Raw genomic sequence first — 25,562 nt, forward strand, 5'->3', positions numbered from 1 at the left:
AACTGTCGCTCGCCCGTTAACTGGCTGTCAGTAAGCGCAGATGGGGACAGGCACTGTGCAAGACACCTCTCCGAGGCGGTGAACAAGAAAGGCCCCTTGCTCTCGCTACCAAAGGGAACTCTTGTGTAGGCCTGCGGTGCGTCCAGTCAGCGTCTTGGATAGAATGTTCGTTCCCTGCGAGGGCCGCGCGCCCGCTGACTTCAAAGGCTGCACGCTGCTAATGGTAATGGACAGTTCCTTCCTTGCGCGGCGCGAGACGGCCGGAGAGAGCGCCCAACCCCCCGTTGCCCGGGCAACGCGCGAGCGGGCGCGTGGCATTGAGTCAGGCGTGGGAGGAGGAGGAGGAGGAGGAGGGAGGCAGTAGGAGGGGTCTCTACCTAAAATATGGAGGGAGGGAGTGTGTGTGTGCCCCTTTAAGGGCGCATCTACACTGTAGAATTTAAAGCAGTTTGACATTGCTATGGGATGACTGTAGAATTTAATGCAGTTTGACACCATGGCTCAGTGCTATGGGATGATGGGAGCTATAATTTTGGTGAGACTCCTGCAGTGGTTAGACTGGTTCTCAACCTGGGGTCCCCAGATGTTTTTGGCCTACAATTCCCAGAAATCCTAACAGCTGGTAAACTGGCTGGGATTTCTGGGAGTTGTAGGCCAAAAACATCTAGGGACCCACAGGTTGAGAACCACTGAGAGGATACCTCTTGTCTTTTGCTGAATGTAGCATTTGCGGGGTTTTCTTGCGAGGTCTATAGATAGTTTGTAGGTATATCTTCGAAGGCTTTCATGGCCGGAATCACTGGGTTGTTGTTTGTTTAGGGCTATAAAGCCCTAAACGACTCCGGCCCTGTTTACCTCTCCGAACGTATTCTCCCCTATGAATCATCAAGATTATTAAGATCGTCTGAAGAGGCCCTGCTCTCCGTCCCACCGGCCTCGCAAGCGCATCTGGTGGGGACGAGGGACAGGGCCTTCTCGGTGGTGGCCCCTCAACTCTGGAACTCTCTCACACTGGAGATCAGAACCGCCCCTTCTATCCTGACATTTAGGAAACAGGTGAAGACGTGGTTATGGAGACAGGCATTCGACTAGTGAGCCAATACCCTGAGATATGGATGGAGGATGATGAACAACGATTTTAGTGTGACGACTGACCATTGTAGTTATTGAATGTAATTGCTGTTTTAATGTTTTACTGTAATACGAATTATGATGTTTTATTGACTGTATGTGATATTATGGTCGGAAACCGGCCTGATTCCCTCAAGAGAGGTGAGAAGGTCGGTATACAAAACTTTTAAATAAATAAATAAATAAATAAATAAAATTTTCAGGCTGTATGGCCATGTTCCAGAAGCATTGTCTCCTGACGTTTCGCCCACATCTATGGCAGGTATCCTCAGAGGTTGTGAGGTTTGTTGGAAACTAGGAAAATTGGGTTTATATATCTGTGAAATGTCCAGGGTTGGGAGAAAGAACTCTTGTAGGGTGAGGCAGCATAACTTTCTTTTTTCAAAACTTAATAAAACCCATTGTATGAATCGGAATTTTTAAAATATATAATGTAGGCGAATACCTAAAGTTTTGTTTTACATAGTTTTGAAGATCAAATTAGGTAGGTGACGTCCTCCATTCTCCATACACCGAGTAAACCAAATCTTGTAGGGTCCTTGGATGGTTCACATAAACACGGGATTTCAAAAAAACCCATAGAAAAAAATCACAAGGGGCCAAATCTGGAGAACGGGCCGGCCACTCCAAATCCGCTCGAAAAGTAGGCCTCAATGGCAAAAGCACATTCCTCACTGCTCCAACGCATGATGGCGACTGAACTGTGTCAGGACAAAACTTTATACTCCCGCCTCTCAAACGAGACCACTAGCGCTCCGCTACGTCTTCAACCGACTGAATGGCACGCATTTTTTTAAAAGTATCTGTGGAAGGTCCAGGGTGGGAGAAAGAGCTCTTGTCTGTTGGAGGTAGGTGTGAATTTTCAATTGGCCACCTTGATTAGCATTTAATGGCCTAGAAGTTTCAAGTTTCAGGATTTATTTATTTCATATCAAAAGCATTGCATAAATTAGTGTAAAACTGATAAAAATAGAAGGAGCACAGGCAGCTAAACATCTTTTGACCAAAAACAGGCAACAGCAATGGCATTGTCTGTAGCCTCCAACAATTCTTCCTCTGTACATGAGGCAGGGCATAGTGGACAAGCATACAGGAGTGGAGTTGTCTGTAAGTTTCAGGAGAAACATCAGGAGAGAATGCTTATGGAACATGGCCATACAGCCCGAAAAACTTACAACAACCCAGTTTGTAGGTTTTCTTTATCAGGGTTCCTATGCGGTCAGTGGTTCCCTTGATGTATGTCAAGAATACATATGGACAAAAGGGATCCTCTCACCTCTGCAGGAGTCTACTATGCAGCTGTGGACAAGTCTACATAGGGACCACCAAATGCACCATTGCCCAAACACGAATAAAGGAACATGAAAGGCACTGTAGACGAATTCAACCAGAGAAGTCAGCCATAGCAGAGCACCTGATGAACCAACCTGGACACAGAATATCATTTGAGAACACAGAAATGCTGGACCACTCTAACAACTACCATGTCAGACTACACAGCGAAACCATTGAAATCCAAAAGCATGTGGACAATTTCAACAGAAAGGACGAAACCATGAAAATGAACAAAATCTGGCTACCAGTATTTTTTTAAAAGAACTCTAAAATCAGGACAGTAAATAAAGAGGAACACTCAAACAAGGGAATTCTAGACAGGAAACAATCAGCCAGCTAACACCTCCCAACAAAGGATTCCCTCAGGCAGCTAGCAGCCAGGCTTTGACGCTACAAGGCCATTAAATGATAATCAAGCTTCCAGTTGCAACATTCACACTTTCCTCAAACAGAGAAGAGTTCTTTCTCCAACCATGGACATTCCACAGATATATAAACCCCACTGTCCTAATTTCCAACAGACCTCACAACCTCTGAGGACACCTGCCATAGATGTGGGCAAAATGTCAGGGGAGAATGCTTCTGGAACATGGTAATACAACCTGAAAAGCTCACCACAACCTATGTGTAAGATTGCTAGCAAAACTATGTATATAATAATTGCTGAAGAATCCTGTCTCTTTGTGTTAAAAAGGATTTGATACCCTTTCGCCTCAGTTCGATTAAAAGGACAATTATCTGAACAAGCAGATACCATTTTTAAAATTGGTAAATAGCAGCCACATTACTTTTTTCTCCAAAACATTATAAAATATACTAATACAAACTGCTTTGAGTCTTCTTTGTGAGGTGTAAATAAACATAGTAATAATAATAATCTGAATGTGTACATTTTGCTATAAATTACTTTGGCATTACTTTACTATAGTATTGTGGTTTGACAGCTGAAATGTGTTAATACCACTACTGCTAATAATAATAACCTGCCCTATCTCCCCAAGGGGACTCAATAGAAATGGTTAATAATGTTCAGTGTTCAACTAACATGTTTTTTTAAATTTGAAAATCAGTCATTTTTTTCAGATGATGTAACTCGCATGCATCTGTTATGTCATTTCAGCCCGCGGTATCGGTGGGGAATGTTGGCCAGCTGGCTGTAGATCTAGTTATTTCCACCCTTGACATGTCTAAAGTTGGGTACTTTTATACTGATTGTCTTGTGCCAATGATTGGAAATAATCCATATGCAACAACAGAAGAGAATGCAACAGAGCTGTGTATAAATGCTGAAGGTAAGTACATTGAATGTAATGTTGGGTGCTAACTTGGGCTTGTTGTGTCTTCTCCAGAGAAACACCCTTCTTTTTAGAATGAATTTGAGCATTTTAACTCCTTGCTGTATAGAAATAGTATATGAGAAATAGTATCTGAAGTGAATTATCCCTGCTTTCCAGCACTAATTGATGTGGATATTACAGTTTTCAGCAACATTTCTCATTCAGATTGTATATATTAGCACACAATTCTTCCAAAGGGATAGTACATAATTGCTTATACTATTAATACCGAGAATCATACATTAAAATGGGAAGTGTATAAACATGCTTTTCTCCCTGTATAGTACAGATATTCCCTGTATAGTACAGATATTCAAATGGTCTTAATTGGATATTCCATGAAGTCTCAATAAAATACAGCTTAAGTATCCCTTATTCGAGCCCCCGGTGGCGCAGTGGGTTAAAGTGCTGAGCTGCTGACCTAAAGGTTGCAGGTTCGAATCCGGGGGGTGGTGTAAGCTTCCGCTGTCAGCCCCAGCTTCTGCCAACCTAGCAGTTCGAAAACATGCAAATGTGAGTAGATCAATAGGTACCGCTCTGGCAGGAAAGTAACGGCGTGCTATACAGTCATGCCAGCCACATGACCTTGGAGGTGTCTACGGACAACGCTGGCTCTTCGGCTTAAAAATAGAGATGAGCACCACTCCCCAGAGTCGGACACGACTGGACTTAATATTAGGGGAAAACCTTTACCTTTACCTTTTTTACAGGTATTCCAAAATTTTAAAAACCAGAAATATTTCTTGTCCCAAGCATTTTGGATAATGGATACACAATCTGCATTATCTAACCAGTAACAACATCATGAGTTTGTTCAGACTGTCGAGGTTAATTTGTAATCAGAAAGAAAGAAAAAGAAGAAGGTTTTATTCTTCTGCAAAACAATTCCATTTAGGACTTCATGTCAGGGGGAAACCTTTACCTTTACCTATCCCTTATTCAAACATTCAAAATCAAAAGTACTCTAGAATCTAAAATTATCCACATGGGTAACTGAGATGGTGACATCTTTGCTTTCTGCTGGCTCAGTGTACACTAACATAAAATTGCTGTCAGGCCAAAGTGTGTAAGGTGTATATGAAACATACATGAATATTGTATTTAAACTTGGGCTTCATTTCCAAGATATCTCAAGTGTATGCAACTATTCCAAAACCTGAAATCAAAACATTTCTGATTCCAAGCATATTCGGATAATATTTAGATAAGGAATAATCAGTCTGTATTTAAACTTTAAATACATTGGTAAAATTCAGTCAAGACATAACTGTAAAACTCTTACTGGTTCATCTCATATTCCTAAAGACAAATGTAAGTTAAGGTTGATCTTGATATACTGTTTATATGCTTTTCTTAGTGTATACAGCTCCTTCTAAAGAACTGGTGGTTTTGCAACTCAGATCTCCATTCATCAAGGTATGAGTGTTTTCTTTGTATTATTACATTCCAGAGAAAAACTAGGTATCTTGTTTTCTTCTGCTGGGTAATTGAGATTGTCTTAATTAGGATTCACCCTACTCTATGTTTAAATACCTTTAAAAACATTCCAGAAAGATCTGTCAACTTATCCACGGTTCATATCAAAATTCATAATTCTGGCCACAAAACTTGTCCTCAGCTTATATATGAGATCAACTTATAAATGAGTGAGTACATATAGTACATTTTGATATTAATTGACACTTACTCCTGAGCAAATGTATAATAAGATTAAGGCTTTAAGTTGTTTTACATTTTCAGAATTCGTGATTTACACAACTGCCTTAAGATGTTCTTCCAAAAATAAATTAAGTGTGACAAGTTGATCTAAGTGCCTTTTCTGTATTTATTATCCATTCCAGTTTTGGGGGGATGGGAGTGGGGAGAATTATTTAAGGTGTGAAATTATACAGGGACGATGTAAGAATGCCTCACTTTTAAAAAATCCTATATGTTTACATATAATGTTATTGCAACACTATACAGGACAGCCATGATGAATATGTGCAGCAGATTTCACTTTTTGCTTTGTTAAGAGGGTAATAGAACTGATGTTCCTGTGATGTCTCTTACACCATGAGCTGTGGCTCATTTAGTGCATGAATGTCTTTTTTGGCATTGGCTTGTACAAATTACCTCCCCATCTATATGTTCATGTGTTTGTGTGTGTGTCAGGAGCAGCTTGAGAAACTACACGTTGCTTCTGGTGTGAGAGAATTGGCCATTGCCCAGGGGATGCCTGGATGTTTTTATCATCCTGTAGAAGGCTTCTCTCATGTCCCCGCATGAGAAGCTGAAGCTGATAGATGGGAGCTCACCCCACTCCCTGGATTTGAACCTCCAACCTTTCGTGCGGTAGTTGTTTTGGTAGTTGAGGCAAAAATCTCTTGAGCATCCCTCCCCTGACACTAAAATATAATAAAAACTTTAATAAAAGACCAACTATTTTAAAATCAAAATCTGCCTGAGAAGTTATTCTGCTTAATGACAGACTTGGCCCTGTCCCTTTATTTTTTTCCCACTGATATTACTATGAAGGCCATTGTGATATACATACTTTGGGCTGTCATATTCACCATGTTTGCTTGGACTGCCTTGCTTTCATCAGCTTTCTTTGATTATTTGACTTGCCAAAATTTCTTTGAACAATTCCATGTTCATAAAATCTTTTAAAATTCAAGAAACATAGCTGATGGAACTTTTAGAACTACACAAAGAGATATTTTCAAAATTTTAAGTCACTGAAGAATTAATATATCATTTAATAAAAGTTCTAATTATTTGTTTCTCATTTTGATGTTCAAGAATAAATACAGATCCTTCTCTCAAACAATTCTTGCCTGGGTGAAAAGTTGTGAATTTGCCAAAGTTGTTCTTTTGTCCAGCAGTCATGCTTACCAACGCAATGATCAACAACTTCACGGGTATGTCTCTGTACATAATGTTATTGTGGCATGGTGTGCATACTCAAATATGTGCTTCCCAAAGTGGCTTATTGTTGAAAGTTGTGCGTTAAGAATACATTTGGGTTGCTGTGAGTTTTCCGGGCTGTATGGCCATGTTCAGAAGCATCCTGGAACATGTCCAAACAGCCCAGAAAACTCACAGCAATCCAACCTAGTGATTTTGGCCATGAAAGCCTTCAACAACATATAGAATACATTTGTATACTGTAATTTTTATCTCAGTACTCTAGATGGCCTTGTCCATTAATAATCTGAGTTTTAATCTTAAAAGTGGTGTTTGAGAGTACTATTATCTTAACTACACTCAGTCTAGATCTCATAACATGAAATGAGTTGAATTTAGATTTAGTTGTACCCAGAATGGACCTACTGAAATAAATGAGGGTTGCTAATTGTGGATCAACTCACAAAATAAGAAGTGTGGATTCAGCTCAATGTTTTTAGGGGGAGGTTGTAAGTGTAGTTTTGTGAAAGCCCATATTTCTTTCATGAATTCAGTAGTTTTCTTAAATAATGAATTCTTGAATTAGGTCCGATATAAAATGTGTGAAATTCTGTATTTTAACATTCCTTAGAGATGAGTAATCAAAGGAAACATGGCTTACTTTAGAAGCTTGCGTCTTCTCACTAGCTTTTCTCACTACTTGCTGACTTAGTAATCAATTAATAATCAACTTGCAATTTTTTTAAAAAGTCACAATTGAAAGCTTTTGCAGCTGATGTACATATGTTATGTTTGTTGGCAGTACCTCACTACGATACTTGTTGTCACCCGCTGTTGAAAAAACGATTGGAAACGTAATGGAGAGATTAAGTGGCAAAGAATTAGAGCAAGTAGCAGCTTTTCCTGGAGTAAATGATGACAATAAGATGTTCTATGTTCCAGGAGGTGGAATCACAAAACGATTATTCACAGAGAGGTTGGTGAGGCAATTTAAAAAATAGTTTTGCAAACGATCTTTGGGATTTGAATTGGTAAGAGTTGCTGTCAGCATCCTTCTCTGTCTTTCGGTACTACTGTGTATAATAATTATGTCCCTAACCATTGGTACTGCATATAATAGTTGATGTAGAATTGTTCTAAAAGAATTGCTGTGAGTTTTCCGGGCTGTATGGCTATGTTCCAGAAGCATTCTCTCCTGACGTTTCGCCCACATCTATGGCAGACATCCTCAGAGGTAGTGAGGTTTGTTGGATACTAGGAAGTGGAGTTTATATATCTGTAGAATGTCCAGGGTTGGGAGAAAGAACTCTTGTATGCTGGAGGCAAGTGTGAATGTTTCAATTCATCACCTAGATTAGCATTGAATAGCCTTGCAGCTTCAAAGCTTGGATGCTTCCTGCCTGGGGGAATCCTTTGTTGGGAGGTGATTCGCTGGTCCTGATTGTTTCTTGTCTAGAATTCCAATGTTTTTGAGAGTTATTCTTTCTTTACTGTCCTGATTTTAGAGTTTTTAAATACTGGTAGCCAGGATTTGTTCATTTTCATGGTTTCTTCCTTTCTGTTGAAATTGTCCACATGCTTGTGGATTTCAATAGCTTTTCTGTGTAGTCTGATATGGTAGTTGTATGACTATAAACCCCACTTGCCTAATTTCAACAGACCTCACAGGATACTTGCCGTAGATGTGGATGAAACGTCAGGAGAGAATGCTTCTGGAACGTGGCCATACAGCCCGGAAAACTCACAGCAATTCTGGCCATGAAAGTCTTCGACAACACATTGTTCTGAAAGGGCTTTGCCATGATTCAGAACTGTTCATGAATGAGCTGTGCATGGTCAAGAGGCTTCAAATATTTGCCTCTAAAATACTTAGACCTCATTATATATAGCGAAACAATTTGAGATTAGGGAAAATTTAAAAGTATATTGTGACATGGTGGGATGACATATGCAGTTGTCTACTCGCTCAGGTTTTAAATGGGGGAAACTCACATAGGTTTTGTTTTATATTTATTTCAACTTTGGTTAGTCTTGTTAGTATAATGTAACAGAAGAAGAGGAAGCCATGGTAGGGCATAGGGATGTTGCTTCCAGTTTGTGAATGGCCCTTTGAACTTTTTATTTGAATTAATATAAACCCTGACTGCCCCCAGGTGGCCTTAAGTCATTCAAAAAAGTGTAATGTATCGTAAAATGTATGAATCTGAAAGTGCAATAACACTTAATTTGCTAGGTACTGTATTTGTGATAAAGAACCATGAAACTGCTTAGACAAGAGTTGTAATGGAGGTGGCTTTATTCACATGTAATTTACTGTTTTGAAAACAGCGTGGGGTCTGTTAACTTGTGAAGTATTGTTCTTAACAGCAAAATCCTGAAATATTACTCATTTTCTGTTGCTGTTATGTCCCTTCATGTGATCGATTTCTGAGGTGTTTGTGCCATTCCTTGATGTGCTCATGTCTCAGCACTTCTTCATTGCTAATATTGCAATAAGAACACTTTTCCCTCAAGCTTCAGAATGTCACATTGGATAAAAGTGTCTTTCAGTACAGTTAATATTTGGATGGATTTTTGCCTATCTCTCAACTTTATGTATCTTTCTGCTAAAAATAGTGTAGCTGAAATTTAGCAGATGAGAGCAACAAATATTTTTTGGAAATTTATTCCTTTTTCATATCCTGCTCTTGCTCTCAGACCTGGTTAAATCCCCAGACTTCGTACAAAGTCTTGAGGCTTCTGTCTCTAATCTGTTGTGTTTCTACAAATGATGCATCCATTCATTTTCTGGTGAGCTTCTTGGCTCTTTTTTAGGTTTAACATTTCACTGAGAGTATGATAGTCCACCATATTTCAGTGACTATCTTGATTGCTCATCAAGAGTGCAATGAAGTTTATTTATTGCCAATCCAAGTTTAAAAGTGCATCCCACAGTATGCCGTCGCGCCTGGGGCTATAGAGGAAGAGGCATGGACGTGACTGCTTTCCCCAGGGGATTGCTTCTTGCCCTCCTTTAGGGAAACTGGAACTCCCAAGGACCAGAACACGGCAATTGACTTGAAATGGTGTTTATTGTTAACAGTTCTCTTTCTTTGACACAAACTTTATGTTTCAACTGGGAAAAGATACTTTATAAACTCTAAGTCCAGGGTCCCAGGAGTAATAAGCTGAGAAGCTTTTCCGGTTCCCTCTCTCTCAATGGCTATGGATGCCGGAGCAAACCACAACCCCAGTTCAGTGGCCTAAATTGAAGGACAAGACCTTCCTATGGTGCCAAAGAACTGGTGTGAGGGCGCCTGAGGTCTTCACATGTTCGTTCAGGGGGTTTGAACATAAAGAATAAGACTCAGGGGTAAAACTTAAGAACTGGTAGTAAAAAATGCCTTGACCAGGGGCTTTTGGGCCAAGCTTTTGGACACGTCTATCCAATGAGTCTTTTACTGAGGTAAAAAGGGTGAGGGAGAAACCTTCCCTTTCTCCCTTGGAAGGGGCGGAGCCTAAACAACTGAACTGGGGAAACAAACCAATTGGTGCACAACAACAATAAATTGACAGCTATAGTAACCAATGAAATTTAACTATACATGTACAAGGTAAACAGAAATAAAATGGCAGTTTAAAATCCTGCAACTAACAGTTCTAAGTATATGAGGCACCACACGCGCCGTCACACACAGTGTAGATAACTTTTGGCTCTGTCCACGAGGCAGGATTGTCATTAATGAAATGATTGATTGAATGTGGAAATTAACTTGCTTTTAAAAGCAGAAAATGGAGTTATCAAATTAGATTATTTTTATATGGGAAAAATATTCTGTGACTTACAGCTGAAATGCAAGCAGAAGCGTTATATAAAGAACTTCCTCTTCAGTTACTTGATTGGTTCTGCTTTTGTTCCAGTTGTTCACAAGGCATTCCCATGGTAGCCTTGCTGAAGTTTTGCTCAGAGGGGGACAATATTCCTGATGCCCTTGCGCTAGCTGACTATCTTAATGAATGGCTTCATCTTACTACCCTGCAAGTAAGTACACGTGGTTAGTATAAACTAGCCTGGGTTTGTTGAGAACAAATATTACTAATTTAAGCTTACATCTTTTTTATCAGGTCAGTAGTTTAATGGATGATGAGAATGCTGGGGATATTATCTGGATTTCAGTAAAGCAGTTGATAAGCCCCTCCATTATATTTTGATTAGCAAACTAAAGTACCATGAGATATTTCCATGTTCAGTGGCTGTGTATCAAAGTAGAATGTCTCATGTGGAGTGCCACTGTCCTTGGGTTGACAGCCTTCATTTTTTTTTAACCAATGATTGATATAGGATGAAAGGAATCCCTATCAAGACTGTAGATATAGAACTGGGAGAAGTAGCTGACACTGATTATTATGAATGCCACTCAGTATACCAGAGACCAATGCTTTTGACTTTCCTAAATAAATACTCAAAATTTTGGTCTTCAGTCTACATATTTTCTGAAGAAACCTTCTATATTAATTACTGAATCCACCTATACAGAAATTAGTATGGCATATTCTAGGACACATGTGTGATTCCACTTGGCCCCACATAAAATCTTAAAGGCTGCGGGCCATAGTAGTTGACATGAAGTGAAGACATGGCCATGGGACCAAACCTTTGATCAGTAATGTAGTGCAATAAATGGATATGGAATATGTGCAATTGATAACTGGAATGGCACTGGACTACGATCTTGGACTATGTGATTTTAATTTTTAAAGGTTTTAATTCTGTGGTTTTAATGTAAATGTTTATTTTAATTTACTATTTGTAATATGGCATCAAATTGCTGCCTACTTGTAAAGCAGCTCAGAGTTCCCTTCGGGGTATAAATGAGGTAAATAAATATTAATAATAATAATAATAATATCCAACTCTCCCTGCTTATTAATTCCCTTAAATGCATTTTTGGGCAAAAAATGCCAATTTCAGTTCCTGGAACCTTTTAGAAGTAACAATATTGTATTTGAAAGCAAGGCACAATCCTTCCCTTTTACTTTAGTCACTTACTCAATTTTTTCAATAGGATAACATTTTAGAAATTGATAAAACTAATTGAAACCTTCAGAGTTTATTACAATGTTTACTTAACAACACAGTAGTGGAATGTTACAGACTAGACAAAGATGTTAGTGTTTAAACTTAATTAACAATAATACTTTGTTTTTTTGTTTTTTTTTAATCTGCAGAATGAAAGTTCTACATTTAACTCTTCCAGATGGAAAATACCGAGTTCCTGGAAATTACTTTTTGGTAGTGGACTCCCTCCGGCATTGTTTTAAGTTTTATGTTATTTTACTTTTGAATTCTAGAGAAGTAATTGTAATAGTTCATAACTTGTTTATAGCTTCACTATTGAAGCGTTACAGCCCTTACCACATTATTATGGAAATATTTCAGCAGTTTTTTCTGTCCACCTACCTATAATGTAATTAAGAAAAATAATTTTTATTCAGTTTGTACATTGGTCAGCCTTGCTCTCATTTTATTTTCTTTACATTGCAATATAGTTGAGAACAGATGCATTGTGGAACTCATATTACTTAGGTTGAGTTCTTCTTTGTTTTGGAGAAACCTGTTCTGTAAATCTCAGGAATCTCTGAATAAAGGGTGAGACTACTTGCCAATTGAAAGCAACAAACTATTCTATTTTTATAACACTTATAAAAGGTAGGGCCCTGATGGCACAGCAGGTTAAACTGCTGAACTTGCTGACCAAAAGGTAGGTGGTTCAATCTGGGGAACACCATGAGCTCCCGCTGTCAGCCCCAGCTTCTGCCAACCCAGCAGTTTGAAAACATGCAAATGTGAATCAATCAATAGGTACCACTTCTGCAGGGACGTAATGGCGCTCCATGCAATCATGTTGGCCACATGACTTTGGAGGTATCTACGGACAAAACCAGCTCTTCAGCTTAGAAATGGAGATAAGCACCACCCCCCAGAGTTGGACATGACTAAACTTAATGTCAAGGGAAACCTTTACCTTTTTCTTATATAAGGTTCAAAAACATGGAATCTTTTAAAACTTTCAAAATGGTTTGAAGTGACATGACTTTTAAGTAGTTGCATTTTTTACAGCTCCTGGTATTCCAGGGTGTGTGTGTGTGTGTGTCTCATTCAAGTACTAACCAGACCCGATCCTGCTTAGCTTTCTAGATTAGAGGAGATCGGGGGTGTTTAGGGTGGTATGGCTGTAGACAAGTAGTTACATTTTAATGGGAAAGACTACTGTACTCGTTCACTGGAGCTGGCTTTCACTGGAGTAATACAGATATATAATTACTTCTGTAGTTTGCACTATAATGTCAGTAACTATGGAGAAAATACTGGTTACACCTGAGAATAGTAAGGAATTTAAATAGGATTCCTCTGAAGTATCATCAAAAGAATTCTCGAGGTGGGGAAAAATACACGAACACCTTTATTTCAATTAAAAAAAATATTTAATGCTGCCAAAAGTATAAAAAATACAATTAAGAATGGCAGTACAAAGTATTATCTAATGTGATCTCTTACATCTCTCTACAGATGATACAAGCATAAAACACTTAAGACAAAATTACTCTATTTTGCAAAGTCTCTTGCTGGTGATGTACTTCATTCCCTGGTTGTTTACGTTGTAAACAGATATTTACGAGGCCACTGGGTATGTTCAGACCTCACTTTTGTTCCTGAAGAGGGATGATGTTCTGCTTTGCATGCCAATAGTGTGTTATTATAGCTGCAGAATATTCACAAGTCTTGGCCACTTAGGTGTCGGTCACTCTCGGCCTACAGACACACAACGCAAAAGAGTCACAGGTTCAGTACAGGAAGAGATAACAATTCTATGGTTTTAACTTCACTGCAACTGCGAAAAACAAATTCCTGGTACAATGAAAGCCATATTTATTTCTAGCAGTTTCCAAAACGGGTATGTGTATATATAAAAAATTGTCATGTATACATATTGTATGACAGAATCCAACTAAAATATCCAATGACAAGTAATGCCTAGCTCTTGACTGAATATGAAAAAATAGTTCATTTATTTCTGCTCTAAGACAAATCTCAAATGTATTTTGATTTTAAAATATGTGGATTTTATAATAACATCACTGATCTCTTATTTCATTGAAAGTTTACCATTATCAATTTCAGAAATAAAAGCTTACTGAAAACTGTAATTAACCTTCAAAAGTATTCGAGAAATGAGAATCAACAGAGGACCACGATATTAACCACTGAACTTGAACTGAAAAGCACACAATTTAAAAAATGATTTTGGTAAAACAAATTGACAGATACAACGGTATTTTGAACAAGGTTCTTATTTAAGTTGGATTTATAAATCAGTTTATATTTAAGACAACAAACAACTGTTAACATTTGATATTTGCAAGTTTCATTTCTGTTTGTACAGGGATAACAATCCTCCATCATTTAAGAACTTTAAATTGAAAGCACATCTTCCAGAAATAATGGTTAGATCTGAATGGCCAGAAAATAACTGAAACGAAAATCTAGCCAAGGTCAAGGGGGAGGGAACCAAATAATGTATGTAGCAACTGAAACTGTCAAACCAAAAGAGCTTAGAGTAGAATTAAATGAATATATGTGTTCCTGTTTATTAGGGCAGCGCCTTATGACATAATAAATTTCTCCAGTAAAACTGTATCTATGCTTCACCTTGTTAAATCATGTTGCTAAGACACTATCCAAGACTATTGTTTCCTGCACAGTACTGTGAAATTGTTTCTTTATTACAACAACTTGTCAAAGAGAGATTTTGAATAATTAAACCAACTTCAGACAACAGTTCAACAACCAAATTTGTCCCCAAGTTCAAACAAGATGGGAAACTAATTAATTGAAGACTAGTTTCATTGCTTGAGCTGCAAAGCAAGCCCAAAGAAGGTCTGCATGGATAGAAGGAAATATCACTGAAACATGAACATGAGGTCAGCTGCTGAACTGATTTGTATAGCATTCACAAGAAAGTTATGCCATTTTATTTCCCAAAGGAAGAAATTATTTTAATTTACATAAATGCTGGTGTGCACTTTACATACACCCATCTGTTAATGAATATAGTCTAACGATACTTTCCAGAAGAGTTATTAAATGGTTGTATAATCCAACTGTATTTTAAAAAAAATTATTCTGAAGGTGATTCGTGTTTTAATTTGGATGCAACAAGGCTTAGTGAATTTTATATAAATAATCTAAAAAGTAGATCATGTTTTATATAGTGATGGGATGGAACACATAGCTGCTTAGTTTTAGGGTAAATTGTTTTAAGGAAGGCCACTTATAGCTGAGAGATGAGAGACTGTGGTTCAGCCATATAATATATGCTTTGCCTTCAGAGGACACGGTGTCAAGCCCTCTGCAAGCTAGATTTCTTTAAGGCTCACATCTGTTATTTAATAGGAATAATTAAAAGCAAGTTACTTTATCTAACTTTCTGTATGCACATACAAATGCTTATCCTAAAGACCAGTTTGAAAGCTTGGATAATCTCATCTGAAGATGAAATACTGCTTTTGCTGTTGTGGTATCATGTTCTTGGGTTACACAATATTTCATTTATATACAGAAAGCTTTAAATTTTGTATCAGTACCTTTAAATAAATCTGTTTGCCCAATCCCATTATACTAAAAACATTCAAAGTAACAAATAATGATGACATGAAATGTATCATAGCTTTTTTGCTAACCTCACAACACTTAAAATAATTCTTTTAAAAAAGATATGTTTTCAGATAGTTAGTGATAAACTTAAATGAAGATTCATTTGACTACTTTATTTCTATATTGCAAAGTATAGAAGTAGCTCCTTTGTGACCACTTCAATGCTCTCAGGTGTGGTGGTACTACTTATTTCCCCAGGACAAGAATTCTTAGAACAGCTACAGAAACCATACTCCTGCAGTCATGCAATTCATCTAGCCAAATTGAAAGGCCTGAATCTGTTTTATATTTTTCCTACAGATGATGACTTGATCCTGAACCATTGCTTAATATCTTTTCTTTCCCTTAGTTTAGTTTTCTTAAATATACTTAGGTATTTGAAAATTATCAGTGTCACATTTTACTGCCATAGTGGCTTCTCAGAGAGTAACAGAAATAAATTATTCAAGTAGGGCTGTTCAATTTTTCCTTTCCTGAAAGAAGAACTCTCTCTCTCTCTCTCTCTATATATATATATATATATCAGTTTCTCTAATAATTGTTCAAAGTAAAACGTTTCTCATATGTTGTCTGTGCCCATTATAAAAGGACCCTTAAATAGTGCAAGGAATAGAACTCAAATTAAATGAGACACACAAAAATGTTTTCACATTTAATGGAATGTTTGAATTTTAAACACAAGCTACGGCTTCCAACAGTAACTGCAGTCTTAACACAGCTCCCTTCAAAACAATCAGTTGGAGCTACAGGACCCAAGCCCCCAGTAGTCTCTAACATTAAACATTTTCAAGTTTTTTTTAAATAAAAAGGCAACTACAAGCATAAATACATGAATACAACTTACAGAGCAGAAATTGAGAAGTAGTTGGCATCTGCTAACAACAAATGTCTCAAAGGGCTATGCACTAATCACTAAGTTGGAAATTGTGAAGTCAATACAGTTCCTAATTACTCTTGAAATGTTTGGGATGGATGCACCAGGAACTAATGCATACTTTTTCTGTTAGAGAGATTTGTACAAATGTAGCTTTTAAAAATACAATAGATTACAAAAGGGCACGGTTATATAGATATAAAATTTAAGTCAGAATATAAAGTGTTCATAGTATATTCCACACATGAGTTGAACTGGTCTTCATTCAAACGATAACACAATACTGTTTATTGCTTGTATCAGTATGCAAATTGGCAGAATGAAACTTTGAAAATTCAGTCTAGTTGGCTATTTTGAGTTCTATACATGTAGTTGCTGAAAAATATGCATCAATTTACCCAACAAGTGTATACAATCTTATTCCAGGGGTTCTTCTTACACAACTATAGCTTTAATTCCACAAACTGCCACAGCTGCACCCTATGGGCTCCTTGGATTCATAAGCATTGCTGCTCTGGCAGAGAATTCTGCACATCTCACGAAACCATCAGATCCCAGCATATCATAGGATGAAGCCAGGGCGGTTCAAATGGAATTAAAGTGCTACAATTGTGCCCAGTGAAAGGGCCCCAGGTGTCAGTTTGGTTTCAGAAGTACCTGCAGTGAAGAGTCCTGAGACAGACACTATTATTCAGGTTTTCATATTGTGCATTACAGGCTTACTGCATTAAATTCAAATATAGGCATTCATTGCGGCAAAGTGAAATTCCCACTAAACTACCAGCACATTTGTTCCATGAGCTATGGTAGCTATATTGGACCCAGCAATACTTGATCCCACTGAAATCAGTGGAACTTATATTTGTAGATACATCATTGCATAAGCGCTCAAAAGAGAGAACCATGGAAGTACAAATGCCAGCAAGAATAAGCTGCAATGAAAAGGGCTGAACCAAATCCAATCTTACTAAGAATAGGTTTCCAATATAACCACCTTTTTCTTTTTCTTTCAGTCTCACTCAGCCTATGTTTCATCTGCTGCACCATCTGTGCTGTGTTAGCTTTTCTATCCTCTCTCAGCCGTTTCCGGAAAGTACTAAAAAGGAAAAAAAATGCTGGGTCAGTTTTAGCCACATTTCTAGCATATCTTGCTGCAATATTTCAAAAACAAAAAATAAAGCGACAGGATTTAAAATGTTTATTTGATGCCAAACCAGGCTAAAACTTTCCACCTAAGATACAGTTATATGAAGGAGGCTCTTGAACTTTGACAAGTTTTAAGGGGAAAATTAAGTGTAGAGTATGCATCACAACCTCAATATATGTGTAAAAACACAGGTACAAGCATTTAAAAATTATTGGGACAACTGGCAGCATGTAAGTTGAGCAGAAATGCTTGGATATACTTGTAAATTATATTAAACACATTAAAATGAATCACTGCACTTCCACAGCAAAAGGATTTATACCCAGAAGACTTCTAAATACCTTCTAGCAATAGATAAATTGAGCTATATTTAAAGAGATGAAGATATACAAAAATGAATACATAAAGTATACGTTATTTCTTCTACAAAGATATATCAGTGGCCATACTCATATTTAAAATACTCTGTCTAAATAATGAAGCCACAACGTTTGAGAACTTCATATAAAAACCAGGATTTGAAGTGGAACTGTATTATCCATGCTACACCTACACCAAGAGCGTGATTAAGCTAGGTTCCCCACTTATTTCATTTGCAATGTGACCAGCAGGACCTTGTGGCATCTCAATGCTTGTACCCTCTGCAGTCATCTGAAATTTCAGAAAAACTATCGCATTTTCACATTATACCATTACACATTTGGAATCTTGGCTGTCATTTAGAAACAATCACTAGGAGTAATTAGTATGAAGTAAAACTATGTATCAGAATAGCTTTCTCTCTATCAAGATAAGAAACAAACAAAAATTCCTACTTCTCAATTCCTTACTTTTGCTATTTTAATACATCCTTTCAATTCCCAGGAAAACGCAAACAAGCAAATGAAATTATATATTGAACAAGCAGTCGAATTTGTAAAATATGGCACTACTAGGAACACAGTCATCACAATTTGCCAGCATGATGTAGTGATTTGGTTTCTAGAAGACTGAGGTCGGAATCCCTGCTTAACCATGGAAGTTCACTGAGTGATCCTGAGGCAAATCACTCTCAGATTTCTTGTTAATAGGCATCAAATAGACCTCACCTTATGGCAACCCCATGAATGAAAGACCTTCAAGTCACCCTGCTCAGACCTTGCAAATTCAGGACTGTGGCTTCCTTGATTGAATCTATCAGTGGGTAATAATACAATGTTTCTCTTCTGTCACCTTCTACCTGATCAAATACTCTTTTCTAATGAACCGTGTCTTCATATGAAATGTCTCAGTTTATTTTATGATGCATGCTCAATCTGACTAAATATATTAACAACTATTTTGTCCAACTTCTATACCAGTTCACAATTAACTAGTTCTTGAAAATCCATAGCTGTATGTGTTTGTGTGCCTTCAAATTGCTTGTAGATTTATGGAAACCTCGTGAATTTCAAAGGGTATTCTTAGACAAGGAATACCCAGAAGTGGTTGTTTACCAATTCCTTCCTCTGAAATATAGCTTGCAGGTATTCATTGGTAGTCACCCATCCAAGTATTAATCAGGGCTGATCCCATATGGCTTCCAAGATCAGACAGGATCTGGTGTCTTAAGAGTAATTTTTATCTTTTCCTAATACACAAGTGGGCAAAACATAGCTCGACAATGCTGTTTTTAGGTATTGGGGGCAGCACCCCTCAAAATATTTTTTAAACTGGTTAAAAATGGCTACTCCCCTGAAGAGTCGTGGCACTAATTGGTTTTCTAGTTTTCATACAAATTATACTCACACGTCAGCATTTGCATCTGCAGCATTCTGTAACGTGGAAGACAGGTCAGCATTTATGTCCTCATCTTGCTCCTGTTTTTCTAATCCCACACTGTTTCCATTGAACTTCTCCGTAGTTATTTTGGTTCCTTGTGGAGGGGAACGTCCAGAACTTGGTGCTTGGTCCTCTTTTGAAAGTATCTTCCATCGATTCTGAAATGAAAGGATGCCTTAATCTTTTGAAGCTAAAAATCTGTTTGAAAAGACATTTCCAAAAGTTACAGTTACAGCTATTTTTAAACATCAACTGCAACACACTTCTACAGGTGGATAAAATGCATACCTCAACAAGGAGGTGAATGTATGTATTTCGATATGCAAAAGACATTTATTTACAAAAGGGCTGTTTTAACTCTCAAGAAAAGAAAGCTAAATCCAAAGGCATTTGCTTGCAGGTGCATTACAACTGTTGTGAAATATATCTACTTTAGAACTGTATGAACCCTTCCACAAGCATTTGCAAAAGAAACAATGACTACCTATTATTTTCTATTTACTGTTCTTCAGGTTCAATTACCATACCATTCCTTTAAAAAAGATTGGATTATTATGATGCACTGAATTAAGTTTTCCAGCACTGAATAAGGTCTAATATTTTAACTTAATTCAGCTCCACGGATACCGATTATCAGGCCTGGCCATGGTACAGAGATGGCTTTGGTCACCTTGGAGGATGACCTCCGCAGAGAGCTAGACAGGGGAAGTGTATCCTTCTTGGTTCTCTTGGATATCTCAGCGGCTTTCGATATCATCGACCATGGGTCAACTCTCAGGAATGTGCCTTGCGGGCACTGCTTTGCAGTGGCTCCGATCCTTTCTGGAGGGCCGTACCCAGTCGGTGAAGCTGGGGGATACCTGCTCGGACCCCTGATTCTATTCTTTCCCTTATGCTATTTAACATCTACATGAAACTGCTGGGTGAGGTCATCCGGAGTTTTGGAGTTCGGTGCCATCTCTACACAGATCTCTACTACTTTTTCCACCTGACTCCAAGGAAGTCCCCCGGATCCTTGACCAGTGCCTGGCTACTGTGATGGGCTGGAGGAGGGTTAACAAACTGAAGCTCAATCCTGACAAAACAGAGGTCCTCCAGGTCAGTAGAGGGGCTGATGGGGATATAGGGTAGGAACCTGTGCTCAATGTGGTTACACTCCCCCTTAGAACACAGGTCCGCAGTTTGGGGGTCCTTCTGGATTCTGCATTGACACTTGATGCTCAGGTGTTGACGGTGGCCGGGAGGATCTTTGCGCAATTAAAACTAGTGCACCAACTGCACCCGTACCTCATGAAGTCTGACTTGCCCATGGCGGTTCACACTCTAGTTACCTCCAGATTGGATTACTGCAATGCACTCTACGTGGGGCTGCCCTTGAAAACGGCTCGGAAACTGCAGTTGGTTCAAAGATCGACGGGCAGGCTACTAACAGGAGCTGGTTTAAACAGTTCTACTGCCTGCTGATAATTTTCTGGTCCCAATTCAAGGTGCAGGTGATCCTAAATGGTTCAGGACCTGCCTATATTTGAGATCGCATCTTCCCCTATGAACCAGCACATACTTAAAGATCATCTGGAGAGGCTCTGCTCTTGCTTCCACTGCCATTTCAAGTGCAGCTGGTAAGAACGAGAGAGAGGGCCTTCTCAGTGGTGGCCCCTGGCTTTGGAACTTGCTATCCAGAGAGATCAGATTGGTGCGTACCCTTTCCATTTTCCTTAAGGAGTTAAAAACCTGGTTGTTCCGCTGTGCATTTGAGTAGGCAGTTCACCAGAGAATTGATCAATCTAGCCATAGTCCTTAGCACTTTCAATGGCCCTCCAACTTGTAATTCAGTGACTGTAAATACCAAAGGATGTTATTCTCTCAGCTGTGTTCCATACTGAATGGAACTGTATTTTGCACTTTCCCTGGGACCTACATTTGCACTTTGCCTGATCTCGCCACACTCAGCACCTAATCTTTCAGCCGTTATACCATTTTAAAATGTGTACTTGTGTTTGTAACAATTTTTTGATGATGTTGTTGTTGATTTTAATCTGTTTCATTTTATTTTATTGTGTATGTTTTACTTTGTATTTTTGGGCCTGTCTCCTTGTAAGCCACCCCGAGTCCCTTCGGGGAGATGGTGGTGGGGTATACCTCTGAGGATGCTTGCCATAGATGCAGGCGAAACATCAGGAGAAAAATTGCCTCCAGAACATGGCCATATAGCCCGGAAAAACCTACAACAACCCATGGATTCCAGCCATGAAAGCCTTCAACAATACAATATTATTATTATTAGAAAAGCATAAGTATTCAAAACATTTCAATGCCTATACAACCATTAAAATTGCCTAATTTTGTTCTTTCAATGTAAGTGCTCTGCATTGGAGAATACAATACTATCTTCTCTTGTAACTCAAAAACAGGCCTTTCTGCGCTTCACCATCCACTGGATCTAGCCATAAACTTACTCACCAACATGCTAATCAATAATGTGTTCCTTTGTATTTTGATGATCATGAAAATCACTGTTTTTAAGTGTATTGTATCAATGTTTTTGTGCTTAGTGGAAATCATTTTAATATTTAATTCTTGATAGCACCCATTAACAGTAAAGTGCATATTAGATACAGGCTTTACCTTAAAGTAATATAGTGTACACCAACAGGACAAAAATAGAAATACTGATGTTTAATACCTCACTGTGCTTTTTAGAAAACATAGAAATATTTTGGAAAAATAATTACAGATGAATTAAAATGCTGGGCAGCTAACTATTTAAAGTATTATCTAGTGAAAGTTTAGAGTTAGGTAACTAAGAAGGCAATATGTGAAATTTTTAATATTTATTATACTAAGTAGCATAACACCAGAAAGAGGAAGGACATCTCTGATACTGAGATGTATAAAAAAACGTTGCTAATCCAGCTAGATTTGTGTTAACTGTGAAATTTCTACAGGTTGTATTTGCATCACAAGATAAGTGAAGTTCAATTGTACGTAAAGTTTTGTTTATTCTACAATGTAGTAACACCAAAGTATTATCATCACAGCATTTTAATTCATTAAGAAGATGAATACAGTTAGACAATACATATCATAATGGACATCAACCTTACTTGCATAAGCCCTATAGAACAGGTTAACCTTATTCTGTAAAGCATTTTAATCTGTTTTATTTGGATTTCAAAAGAATCAAGAAATTTCAAAAACAGTCCAATCATTTTAAATACATACCTGTATAGTAGGATCTCCCATTATGTACTTTGCTCCTTCTATTACAGCCATGTAGGAAAATCTCAGCTGATCGGGAGTTTGGATAAGTCCCATTCGGTATTTTCTCATATTTAGTAATACTTGTTTTATATCTACAGAAAATGGGTCTTCTCTTTTTTCCATCTATAGAAATGAAAACAAACACAACTAATTCCAACTGTTACTAAAGAATAGTGAGTAACAATATTTTTATACCAAAATTAACGATATAGTAGTTCTTGGGAAGGTTTGGGGCAAACTTACCAGGACAAGACACGTGTCTACCAAAGAAAATGTACCAGAACGTCCAATTCCTGCACTGCAGTGAATGACTGCAGGCCCATGATCAGGGCTCAAAGATCCAGATTCTCTGACTTTAAACAAGAAGTTAAGGAATGAAGCTGGAGATTCAGGAACTCCAAAATCTGGCCATGTGGTATAATGAAAATGGAATATAATTCTGGACTCCCCAGTCTGAAAAAAGTCATAGTGTTAAAACATGTTTATATGGCTTGAAATGCAAAATCCTGGTTTATCCATATTTCAGAACCACACTTGCAAAATTGCACGGTAACAGGTTGAATCCTTACTATTGTATTTATACTACTTGCAGTTGCCACCTGAACTGACTGCATTAGCGGTGCACTGGCATCTTTTAAATGATCTACAATTATTTCAAATGTATACATAACAAGAGAAGAAACACGAGTTTGTGGGGTTTTTAAAATGTATTCTTCACCTAAAAACATTTAGGAAGTAAAATTTAGTATGGAAAAGAATTATTGATCAAACATTGGATCTCCACTCGTTGCTTGATTATCACTGTTAATAACACAAACATTCACAATTCAATGGTAATTTTTAGTTATACAGTCAAAACATTAGCTTTCAAATAACACCCACAAAAAAGTGCTCTTTAATAAAAGTTACAAATTTCTTAGGTTCACTGTTAGGGTTGTCACAGACCGCTATTGGAAATTTACATCACCATTTTCTCATCTCACATTCTCAAAATGCTTCTTGCATGCCACTACTCACACTATTTGCTTTCCCAGCTCTCCTGCTCCCTCCCTAACCTTCTCCCTTGTGGTGTGTTCCTTGCTTGCTTCCTACACATCACTACTTGCATGACTTGCTCTAATATCTTGCTCCATGGTTTCCCCCCCTGGCTTGCTTCATACATATCACCACCCATGAGGCTCACTCTCCCATCTTTCTTCCTTTATTGCTTTGAGCATCTCTTCCTGTACAGCACCATTCATAATTATCTTTCCTGTCTCTCCTACTCTCTTACCTTACTTGGTGTCCCTGTGGTACGCCTCTCATTTGTTTCTTGTGCAATATTGCTCACATTTCTCTCCTACTCCCACTCTTGCCTCACATTTGTGTGGTGTGCCCTTGCGCTCCTGTCTACAACACCCTCCCCTTTGCACCATCACAGTGTGCTCTTCTCTTGCTTCTTCCAATCCATCATTTTGTCTCACTTCCCTCATGCTTGAAATTCCTGATTGGGCTTGTTCCAATTTGTCACATCTCAGCTTCTGTAAGAGCTAGAAACTTACTTTAAAAAAGGAAATCTTGCAATCCAGGCCAAATAGGTGGCATACCTAGAATCTGAGTAAATTCTAGCTATTCAGATGATATGAGAAACCTGCTACTAGGGAACTGCATGGCGATCAGTAGAGAAAAATATTAATTATCAAAGGAAAACTAGAGTACTTCTCCATATTTTAAATAAAGCAAACATTCTCCTACTTCAATCCAGTATTCTTAAGTATGTAGTGTCTCTTCATACCCTCCCACTCCTTCTCAAAAGAGATCTGATTACACTTTACTGAAATGCTGCTGTTTCTCAGTGTGAGATTTTTTTTCTCTTACAGGCCACACAGAGGTACAGGGTAAGTAATAAATATAGTAAATGTAACAATGTGACATTTCCATTTGCCTATCAATCACATCTCTGTCCATGAAGGGATAATCATGCTCCATCCCCCACAGAGAATCTATAATAGAGATGATTTGATTTCACAAGCACATTTCCACGAACTGTTCCAAACAATAGCTGCATGTGCATTCTATAAGGGTTTAGAGAAAATATCTATTATTTTGATGAAAGCTTACTTTAATGTTTTCTAGCTGAAGTTGGCGTACAGTATAGTACGATTTGACATCTTCAGATTTTAGCCTCACACAAAATCCAGTTTCTTTGAACATCATTTGTTCCTCTTCCCTCGTAGGCCAGTATTGTTCACATTTCACCTAAGTTGTAAAGGGATATTGTTAACAAAACTTTGTTAAAGATGGATCACATGGACATGAATAATGACTGCCAAGTTATTTTCCTCGGAAGGACCAAACTAGTATTACATGTACAGTTGGATGTAATTAACAGAACTCACCGAGTCTTTCTCAACAATTCTGTTCAGCATAACAACTGCTTTTGTCTTTTGTTGCCATACCATTAGCCAAAAATGGCAGCATGTATTTGGAAGTGGACCCTGTACAAGAGAAAGGCCATTCAGTAAGCAATCTATTTCAAATGAGACCTGCAGCAGCAAACATTCCTAAACAAAGAATAATTAGCATAACAAGCAATCAAAGTCCCCTGGTGAGTGCAGTCTTTCTCTTCAGTAAAGAGAACCAGGTCATCTCCAGTGCTTGGGCTCATAAAGGGAATGTGGAGTATTTAATGTTAGAGCTTAATCAAAATATAATGGAGAGTAAAGACTGACAAAAATGTCAATATATTTACAAATCTTTCTGAAATTATTTTAAAAAACCTTTAGTTTCTCTACAGAAGTTCCACAGATTCAAAGTTGAGATTTTCTAAAGTATTAAAATTATTTATGACATATTTATTGAAGTACCATGTTTATATAGATACACCTCAGTTAACAAATCCTCTGACAAAGACGGTCCTTTGTATAAAATCCTTTTACATTGGCCCAGCCCCTTTTCTTCCACATCTTCTATATGGCTGAAGTATTTTTTACCAGGTTTGGTCTTGCAAGGATAGCAAAGGAAGGCTAGAAAAAACAGATGTTCAGTGTTGGGATGCAGCACGGGTATGGACCCAACTGCAAATCTGGAAAACCTACAAATACCTTTGAGGGC

The 25,562-nt window shown here is 37.9% G+C and overlaps 2 protein-coding genes across 2 annotated transcripts in view; one reads left to right on the forward strand and one right to left on the reverse strand.

The window, feature by feature from the left end:
* Window positions 1-88: 88 nt before the first annotated feature.
* On the forward strand, window positions 89-14,370 carry PSMG2 (proteasome assembly chaperone 2). The gene is made up of 7 exons (XM_060775019.2): window positions 89-223; window positions 3,587-3,758; window positions 5,161-5,219; window positions 6,588-6,706; window positions 7,495-7,668; window positions 10,593-10,713; window positions 11,901-14,370. Exons 1-7 carry the CDS (start codon window positions 164-166, stop codon window positions 11,991-11,993), a joined length of 798 nt encoding a protein of 265 aa, XP_060631002.2. The 5' UTR covers window positions 89-163; the 3' UTR covers window positions 11,994-14,370.
* Window positions 13,135-25,562, reverse strand: part of PTPN2 (protein tyrosine phosphatase non-receptor type 2) — a 27,409-nt gene continuing 14,981 nt past the window's right edge. The window contains exons 4-10 of the mRNA XM_060775017.2: window positions 24,848-24,946; window positions 24,570-24,707; window positions 22,713-22,922; window positions 22,431-22,592; window positions 19,176-19,366; window positions 17,256-17,357; window positions 13,135-13,485 (exon numbers count right to left, since the gene is read on the reverse strand). Coding sequence (XP_060631000.2) covers window positions 13,464-13,485; window positions 17,256-17,357; window positions 19,176-19,366; window positions 22,431-22,592; window positions 22,713-22,922; window positions 24,570-24,707; window positions 24,848-24,946 — 924 coding nt within the window. The 3' untranslated portion in view covers window positions 13,135-13,463. The remainder of the gene's footprint in view (window positions 13,486-17,255; window positions 17,358-19,175; window positions 19,367-22,430; window positions 22,593-22,712; window positions 22,923-24,569; window positions 24,708-24,847; window positions 24,947-25,562) is intronic.

This window comes from Anolis sagrei, chromosome 4, assembly GCF_037176765.1.
Source record: "Anolis sagrei isolate rAnoSag1 chromosome 4, rAnoSag1.mat, whole genome shotgun sequence".
Taxonomy (NCBI): Eukaryota; Metazoa; Chordata; class Lepidosauria; order Squamata; family Dactyloidae; genus Anolis; species Anolis sagrei.